At 28.1% G+C, this 9,868-nt stretch overlaps 1 protein-coding gene across 1 annotated transcript; it reads left to right on the top strand.

Annotated features, from left to right (window-relative positions):
- The first annotated feature begins 62 nt into the window (after nt 1–62).
- On the top strand, nt 63–9,124 carry LOC126898630 (myb-like protein D). The gene is made up of 15 exons (XM_050672878.1): nt 63–291; nt 825–1,003; nt 1,077–1,122; nt 1,212–1,408; nt 1,502–1,592; nt 1,676–1,767; nt 1,827–1,966; nt 2,081–2,258; nt 2,710–2,903; nt 2,962–3,136; nt 7,694–7,783; nt 7,926–7,997; nt 8,060–8,154; nt 8,749–8,897; nt 8,955–9,124. The coding sequence occupies exons 2-15, from the start codon at nt 839–841 to the stop codon at nt 9,011–9,013; spliced, it is 1,743 nt and encodes a 580-aa protein (XP_050528835.1). The 5' UTR covers nt 63–291; nt 825–838; the 3' UTR covers nt 9,014–9,124.
- The last annotated feature ends 744 nt before the right edge of the window (nt 9,125–9,868 follow it).

The raw sequence follows: 9,868 nt of genomic DNA on the forward strand, positions 1-9,868 counted from the left end.
TAAAAGAGATTTGTATTATTGATAACACGTTGATTTTTTTATGTTAAAACAACAACCAGCTGCTTCTTAATGCAATATATGATATTTGAATCACAGAAGAACATAAATAAACAACATTTTTTATCATGAACTCGAATTGTCGTATTTAATGATTTCAAAATAATAATATATGTACCAGTTGTTTTTATGACATACTTTGCATTTTCCATTTTTTTTTAAGTGCTGGGCAAATTGCTTTAATATGCCAAATATATATTTAATGTTTCAGGATATTCGATAAATACTTTTAAAGTTAGTATAAAAACCTTAAAGATTTATCATCTACCAAAAGTTTATACAGCCCACACAATATTTATTTTTAAACCTTAGCTTTAGAATGTTATGATAGTATTACTATGAAAAATTTTAATGTTAAATATTAACACTAAATTATAATCATAGGCCTGATTTTCTATGACCTACATAAAACTATAATTTTTCCAAGTGATAAATTTTCATGATATAATATTATACTTAAAAATATATTCTAAAATCATTTATATAAGCTCATTTCTTTCCTTTGGCCCATATTATTTTTACTAAATTAAAATTTATTAATATTTATCAGTAATTAATTATGTAATCAAGTGTTATGTTTTCTACTCTTGATTGAATTAGTCTAAATACTAGCTAGTAAATTTTGATATTATTCTATACTTATTAAATAATACTTTTAATATTTATTAGGAAGTTTTTTTTTTTTTTTTATTAATTTGATTAAATATTGTATTAGAAATTGAGTATTTGTTAATTTTTTAATAATATGAACATTTATTTTGTTTCAGAATTTTTATTAAAAATGAGTTCAACTAATAAGTTAAAAGAGCAATTATCTACAAGACTTAAAAAGCCTAGTGGTAAAATTCCTAATGAAAGTAGTGAACCATCTACTCATACATATATACGATCACATCAGCGTAACTTTTCGCTTCCCATCAATAATGTTTTTAAGTCAACATCTATTGTTAGTGTAACTAAATTGTTAACATAACTTTTATTAACGCTACTCTTTTAAAGATATTATTTTTTTTTTTTAGTCAAATAATGAAAGTATAGATTTTACTTCTACTTCTTCCTTACATGGTATGTTACGTCTTATTATTTTTAATTTTTAAATGTATCAGTATATCAGAATATTCAATTATTTTGTAATAACTTGACAATTTTTTTAGATAATAATTGTGCAATTCTTAAAAATAAATTGAACTCTAATGATTTTGATGATGATTTATCATCTAATAGTGACACAGGTAGCACGGGTACTTATATCATAGAAAGAAATTCTGTAAATGACAACAGTAAATCTGATACAATGCCTCATTTTGATACTGATAATGAAGAATTCAAGAAATCAAATTCTATGGTTAAAGTAATTTACTAAATCTTTGTTACTTAGCAATTTTGTTACTATGATTAGATAACAACTTTGTATTTGTATTTACTCCTACTTTCATTTATTTAGAAACTACGATCTAGCTGGGTCAATGAATGGCATTCTAAACTGAATCAAAATAAGATAAATACTTCTTCGGAATTGAATGTACCGAAATCAGGTGAATAAAGTTTTAATTATATTTAAAAAAAAATTGAAATCATAGCTGTTTAAAATTTAATTTTGAATAATTTTGTTAAATAGATATCAAACCTCCAAAATCTCCAAAATCAAACAGATTTTCAAGAAAGTCAAATATACCATTATTGAATTCATCAAGTCTAAAAGATTTAAGTGTAAGTTATTTTTGTTGAAGTTTAGTTCTTGAAAAGTATGGTATCAAATATATTTTTAGGATAAAAGTGTTAAAAACGCTAGCAGTGATGATGACACTAGATCTATCTTAAGAGATGCTGAAAATTGTATGAACATGATGGAAGCTAAAGTAGATAAAGCTAATAATTATAAAAGTATTCAATCCAATCGAACATTTAAGTAAGCTATTAAAACTGTAAATAGTTTTAATGTTGTTATTATTATTTCATTATTCATACTAAAATAATTTTTAAAATTTTATATTAAATTTCAATTTTAAATGTGTCCTTTAAGTTTGCGTCGAGATAGATTTTCAAAGCCATCTGAAGATTCTAAAAAAAAACAAGACTTAAAGACTGGTAATGATAAATCTTGTTTAAGCAAAACGTCACAAAATTTAAGTTCATCAATGTCAAGAGTAGATTGTGGTCGCTTTAGTTTGAGAACAACAAAGGCAGTTCAACCAAATTCTGTAAGGAAAATTTTTATTTATTTATTTGGATGTTATTTAAAAGGGCATTCTCAAATTTTTTTTTTAATTGATTAATTCAGAAAACAATGTGTGTTAGCTGTATGATCTGAATTTCACTATAGAGATTTTAGCTTCGATGCAAAGCCGAGAAGGTATTAATTTTACCATGATGTGTTTTTTTTTTTTATGACTGTTGCCACTTTTTCTCAGCTCTCACTGGACCGATTTCTTTCAACAATACGTCAAAAGATCACAAATCGTATCTAGTTGAATTAAATCTATACTGTGTCCAACTATGCCGCGACCCCACTGTGCTGGGTTTTTCTTCTTTTAAATTACTTTCAGATCATATGAGTAACATCTATTAGTAAATAAATTAGTTGATAAATTTTTTTAAATCTAAATCACTATTTCAAAATGTTTTCATGCATAAAATGTATGTTTTTTTTAGTCGCCTTTATTATCCACACGTAAAAATTTGTCAACAAAAAAAAAATGGAATTCTAGTATACTTAGTAATAAAAATGTTCCTCTAAATAAAGAAACTGAATTAGAAAATTGGAAACGACGTAAAAATTATGATCCTATGAAAGCAGCTGCTGAAGGCAAAAAGAAGGAATTGCAAAAAGCTACATTTTCTAAAGGGTATCTAAAATTTATTTTTGAATATTTATTAAATAACTAGTAAATAAATTATTATTAGAGCAATTAGCTCTTATAACACTGGAAATCCAGTTTTGAGGTCTGCATCTTTTCACGGACGTGACATGTTTTTACAAGATGATGAAGATGATGATGATAGTGACTTATGGGATCAAAATAGTCTTAACCACTATGAACCTGTTGGTGATTGGCATATGTTTCCACAACCCCCTGCGGTATGCATTTAATTATTGAATATTATTTCTAAAAATACTGTACTATCTTTGGTGAACTTTATTATATATATATGTGTGTACCATTGGTGTCTAGATGGCACCACTTAAGGGTCTGGAGGCAGATAGTGGTACCATTTAGTATTATAAGAAGGGAAAATTAAGTCGTGAGTCGGCTAAGACGTGTTTTTGTGAATTTTAATTTATATGTGTATTTTGCTTTATATATGTTATTTTTGTTTGTAAATATTTAACAGGGTTTATGTGTGTAAATAAATATATATGTATTAAGTAATAGTATTGTGTCTTTGCTCTGTTCCTGTGGTTGCCTGTTGTATTTACCACAAGTTTTTGGAGGTCTGTCCGGGATCATCAGTCGAGAAACGAGAATAGAGATTAGGGAAGATATCTTGTCTACTCAAAATCCAAATAATTTTCAAACTATTTGTTGTGTATATTTTAAGTGTCGTTTCTGTAATTGTATTAGTAGACAACACCATTTTTGTTGAGTAAACATACAATTTTTCTTTTTTTGTTTTTCGGAAGATCTTTTCATTGTTAATCGGTTTCTAACATCAATTTGAATTTTATAAAACTTTTTGATTATATAACAGTTTGAGATGCCTAAGAATAAAAATTCTAATGAAACTGTAGATGAAGTTTCTAGACTTTGAGAGGAAGTATTTGCTTTGAGACTTGAGCATAGCAAATCTTATTTAAGCTTTAGAGATGTTGAAGAATCACTCTCTAAGTTTTCTGGTGATGATGCTTATTCAGTTAATCAATAAATTGAAGAAATGGCTAGTGTACTACATTGGTCCGATCCTGAGAAGTTAATTTATGTTAAACGTTTATTAATGGGAACGGCTCAATTATATATTCAATTGGAAAGGGGAATTACTACTTGGACAATTTTAAAAGATAAACTGTAGAATGACTTTAAAAGTCATATGAACACAGCTGCTATTCATACTTCACTGTCTGAGCATTGTAAGAAAAATGATGAATCATATCAGCAGTATGTTTTCAAAATAAACCTATTGCTCAACTAGGCAATATTGAAGAAAATTCTTTTATTGATTATATCATAGCTGGTATAAGAGACTTGGAAGTTAACAAGATGATACTGTAGAGCGCTACATCCATTGATAAGCTAAAATTGAAATTTGAATTGTATGAGAAAATTAAGTTAAACATAAATTTCTGAGAAAAAAAATTGAATGTATCACCTAATTCTTCATTTAAATCATATAAACATGAAGGTTAATCAGCAAACATTAATCGTTGCTAAGAACTGTGGTACAAAGGGTCATCGTTCTAGTTGTTGTCCTGATGCTAGTAAAGGATTTAAGTGCTTTTTATGCCAGGAATTTGGTCACAAAGCATCGTCATGTTCTTATTGTCTATCAGCTTGTCTACCAAATACTGTAGAAGTCAAAGAGATGAAAATATTAAAGTACAAGTTAATGATATCATATATTCTTCTAATCGTATAAGTAAATTAGTTGATATAAAATATGTAGAATCTAATGCTTTAGTTGATACATTTATGTTGAAGTTGGATGAAGTCACAATTCATAAAGATAAAACTTTACTAGGTTTACCAGGAAGAATTAAGTTCTACACAGAAGGCGTTTTTATTAGCAAATTAAGTGTTATCGAGTCATCATATACTATTGATATTTATGTTGTTCCTGATGAAGCCATTACATATGACCTGTTAGTAGGAAAAGTTATACTTTAAACAAATGCTGAACTGTACATAAACCTAAGTGTGTGAGAATAACTAAATTTGAAGAAGAAAATCAAATCATGTCTATTAATATATCTTGTAATGAGTTCAATATAGGTGCATCAACTTTTACAGAGGAAATTAATAATATAGTGTAAGATTATGAACCAAATAAAGTAAAACATGCACCGATTGAAATAGTTATTTTATTAATAGATGAAAAACCTGTTTATCAAAGACCACGGCACCTATCTCCAGCAGAAACATGTCAAGTTGACAAACAAATAGAGGAATGGTTACAAGAAGACATTATTAGACCTATCTGTTCTGACTACGCTAGTCCAATAGTTTTAGTCAGGAAGAAAGATAACTCTCTATATCTCTCTGTGTAGATTACAGGATGTTAAATATGAAGATAATCAAAGATAGATACCCTTTGCAATTAATAGATAAATTACAAGGAACTTCAATTTATACAACTCTTGACTTGAGAAATGGATTTTTCCATGTTCCAGTTCATAAAGAGAGCATTAAGTATACCTCTTTTGTCACACCTAGTGGACAATATGAATATTTGCGAACCCCTTTTGGACTGTGCGTGTCACCTCCTATTTTTCAAAGATATATTAACTTTGTCTTTAAAGATTACATTCAAAAGGGATTATTGTTAACATATATGGATGATTTAGATGGACACATTAAATGGAGCAAGTGTCAATTTCTACATACAGAAATTGAATATCTAGGATACCATATTTGTTTAAAAATACTATAAGATCTTCGATATTGAAGACTGTTGCAGTTATAAATTTTCCTTTACCTAAGTCAATAAAAGCAGTACAGAGTTTTCTGGGTCTTACTGGATACTTAAGAAAATTTATAAAGAACTATTCATTGATTGCTAAATCTTTGACCGATCTATTACATAATGGAGCCAAGTATAACTTGGAAAAGAAGAACAAGATGCTATAAATTTACTGAAGAGAAAACTGGTGAATAATCCAGTTTTACATATATATAATCCTCATGCTGAAACAGAACTATGTACTGACGCAAGTGCTAATGGTTTTGGGGCTATATTATTACAAAAGGATGCTTATGATGGTAATTTTCATCCAATACACTATTCTAGCAGGAAGACCAGTGATGCCCAAAGAAGATATCATAGTTATGAACTAGAGGTACTTGCTATTATCGAAGCTTTGAAAAAGTTTAGAGTTTATCTCTTAAGTATACAGTTTCAAATTGTAACTGACTGTGCTGGATTCAAAATGACTATGAAAAAAAAAAGACTAGCTACTAGAGTTGCAAGATGGGCTCTACTGCTTAAAGAATTTAGTTATACAGTTGAACACCGAAGTAGATCTCGTTTACCCCATGTTAATGGTCTTAGTCGATATCCTGTGTGCTTAGCAATTGAAAATTAATTTTTGATTAAATTACGAAGAGCCCAAAATTCAGAGATTTCAGAGGATTTAGAGATTAGTGCTTTGATGGAAGTTTGAACTATTTCAACTGATCAAAACTATTTAATTGAACATGATCTACTGTACGAGATAAAATATGGTCAAAAATTGTTTGTTGTCCCTAGATTCATACAAAAAGATGTAATCTGAAAAGCACATGAAACAGGACATTTCGAAACATTAGCTGCTACAGCTAAATGATTCAAATATATTTTTGAAGTGATTAATGGTTTTAGCAAATTTTTTTGGATGTTTCCCACCAAGACTACTACATTCAAGGAAGCCACTGATAAAATGAAAACTTTGTCTACTACTTTTAGGAATCCAGAAAGAATTGTGTCAGATAATGGAGAAGCTTTTGTTTCACAAGAATTTTTTGATTGTTGTAGTAAAGAAAACATCCAACATGTAATAATCACTACAGGAATACCAAGGAATAACGGGCAAATAAAAAGATTAAATGCAATTATTATTCCAGTCATTACCAAATTAAGTTTAGATCAACCCAAACATTAATACTTAATAAAGAATGTTGCTCAAGTTCCTTTCAGAGAAGCATTGGTATGACACCATTACAACATCAAATCCCAAGTTGACATTTGGAGTTGAGATGAGACATCCTCAATATTTTGAGTTGACTAAAATAATTGAGGAAGAATATATAAATGCTTTTGTGGAGGAGAGGATAAATTGTGTAAGGAAGCAAAAAAACAAATATATAAAGATCAAGAAGAGCAGCGTAACACTTTTAATAAAAAGAGAAAGGAAGCCCATAATTACCACCTAGGTGATTTTGTTCTATTTTGAGGACACAATTCAAGCCACTTTCTAAAATTCATAGAAAGTTTTTGGGTCCATACTAGACAGGACCAGACAGATATGAAATGATCAAAATCTGTGAATCTGAAGGTCCCGTTATAACATCATCTGGTGTTGACTACATGAAGCCGTGGAGCCAAATAGATACAATTGATGAGGAAGATGTGGAAAACTGTCAATCAGTCGAGACGACTGATGAAAAAGAGGATCGAAATGTGGATACCATTGGTGTCTAAATGGCACCACTTCCAGGATCTGGAGGCAGATAGTGGTATCATTTAGTATTATAAGAAGGGAAAATTTAAATTAAGTTGTGAGTCGGCTAAGACATGTTTTTGTGTGAATTTTAATGCTTATGTGTATTTTGCTTTATATATGTTATTTTTGTTTGTGAATAAATATATATGTATTAAGTAATAGTATTGTGTCTTTGCTCTGTTCCTATAGTTGCCTGTTATATTTCTCATGTATATATAATATATAATCTATTTGTAATTATTATATTTTGTGCCACTGTTTGCTATTTATTTTTATTTTATTAAGACATCAAGAGATCATTCTCCATCACAAAGAAAAAATGAAAATATGCTCTCTTCTTCAGCAAATGCATCTTTAGCTACATTGCCTACTCGAGTAAGCAAAATTTCTTAAAATTATAATAATGTGGATTATAGAATACCCAAAGAGTAGACATTTGACTATATAAGATTAATGATGTTAATATGTTATTATTTGATGTACCTTTTATGAATATCTTTTCTTTTTAATAACTTAGATACTGGAGAAAAATGGTTCATTTTCCACTTTTTATAGCTCTACAAGTTCCTCTCTTGATGTTAGTTCTATGGTATGTATATTTATCAACTTAAATACTTGATCTTAGTGAACTAAAAATATATTTATTTTTAGCATGATGCATTATATGATAGCAAAGATACATCTAATTTAGTTCAATTATCGTACAAGGCAAAAAAACGTGGAATTGAACTTATGAAACGAATTAGGTATTTTTTCAGTTATTAAAATAACATTGTGTAGGTTGTTCAAGTATTTTTAACTTAGTTAAATATATTAAAATGGCGTGAATATTTTTCCTCATAATTGCGTCCTTTTACTATTTTCAATTCAATTTTTTTACCTTTGGTTTGTTTTACTATATTTAACAAGGCTGAGCAAGTTAACACATATTTTTAAACTTGTTAGAGCTAGTTTAATTTTGAAAATAGTATGTTAGATTTAAGTTCAAAACTAAATCATAAATATTTTTTACAATGATTATATCAAAAATAACTAGAAACTAGATTTAATTTTATTAAGTATAACCCACCAAAAAAATAAAGAGCTATCTTACTTAAATTAATTAATTTAACTTTATAAAATAACTTTGATACATTTTTAACGTTAACCAAACTAAAAATTTATTTATTTTCATATATCGAATAATAGGGAAACTTATTTAGTACTAATAAAAATATCTTTTTTTCATAGTTGTAACCATAAAGGTCTTAAAGATTTAAAAATTAAAGCATAGTTAAAAAAAACTAAAACAATTTCATGACTACTTGTTTTTGTTTTCTAAGCTTATATTTATGTTTTAGAAATGAATTACCTGAATATGATGATGAAGAATTAGAAAGAGGAATTAAAAATATTGATTTAAATGAGGATCTATACCGTGTACCAATGGACTCGTGGGAAATGTGTGTTACGGCGACCAATGTTAATTGTGTTAACAAAATATTCCAAAGTAAAAACTGTTTTACAGAATTTAAAACTAGAATTTTTATGTAATATTTTTTCTTAGTTCTTGAAGAAGTTTTGTTTAAAGATGTTGGATGCAGAGACAATGAATTGGACAACTAGTTACTGTATCTGGCATGTTATATTATTGTTTTTATTTAATTTGATTAAGTTTCTAAAATGCCAAATTATTGTGTGATACCAAAAATAAATTTAATATTTATATAATTTAAATTTGTAATATTAATTCAATGCTATTATCTGTTAAAAAAAAAAATCTCTTTAAAAAACTATGTTTATCAGTATTATGTGTAAAACATAAATTATGTATAAATATACTGATTTTCGGTAATCAATTACCGCTTTAATTTTGTAGTTGTTCAATCAACCCTGAACTTCATGGTGGATGGAAGGAAGGCCGAATACTACCTTATTTACTTCAAAGTTAAGTAATAATAATGGAATTACTCGCGCATCACAGAAAACGTTGGCGATATTGCTAATGTTATCATTGCCAGTACGCTGATAGCATGAAAAGAGGTGTCATGTATTGTTGCGCGATTTTTTGTTCCGTTGGAGATGCACCTGGTTTTTTGTTAAAAAACAAGTGAAATAAAAGGTTGTCCTGTCTGGTGCGTGGTTCATAAGATTGGTTACATCAGAATCATAAGTGACAAGGTGTTCACTTAATCGAAGGAAGAATTAGTTGTGTATTCAACAGTTGGATTAGATTCTATATGATTTGATGGAATTGATGCTTATAAGAAAAACTGATTCACCAGACTCAGTAGTAGCAAAAACAATAACAGATCATTAAATAGGACATATAATTGTCTCCCATATATTTTTTGTGAGCTTTATAATAAATAGTTAATAGATGTATGTGTTGTATTTTATGTAGGACATAATCAAATTTTGTGATCTGTGTAAAAGACAAACAGGGGTTAACTGTTTGAGAAAAGAGCCCTTGTGTCAACA

Source organism: Daktulosphaira vitifoliae, unplaced genomic scaffold (genome assembly GCF_025091365.1).
Source record: "Daktulosphaira vitifoliae isolate Bord-2020 unplaced genomic scaffold, ASM2509136v1 Scaffold_2, whole genome shotgun sequence".
In the NCBI taxonomy this organism is placed as follows: Eukaryota; Metazoa; Arthropoda; class Insecta; order Hemiptera; family Phylloxeridae; genus Daktulosphaira; species Daktulosphaira vitifoliae.

Coding starts and splice junctions, on each gene's coding strand:
- LOC126898630 (XM_050672878.1), top strand. CDS start 839: ATGAGTTCAACTAATAAGTTAAAAGAGCAATTATCTACAAGACTTAAA. Junction 1,123..1,211: donor TTCTACTTCTTCCTTACATG/GTATGTTACGTC, acceptor CAATTTTTTTAG/ATAATAATTGTGCAATTCTT. Junction 3,137..7,693: donor TGTTTCCACAACCCCCTGCG/GTATGCATTTAA, acceptor TATTTTATTAAG/ACATCAAGAGATCATTCTCC.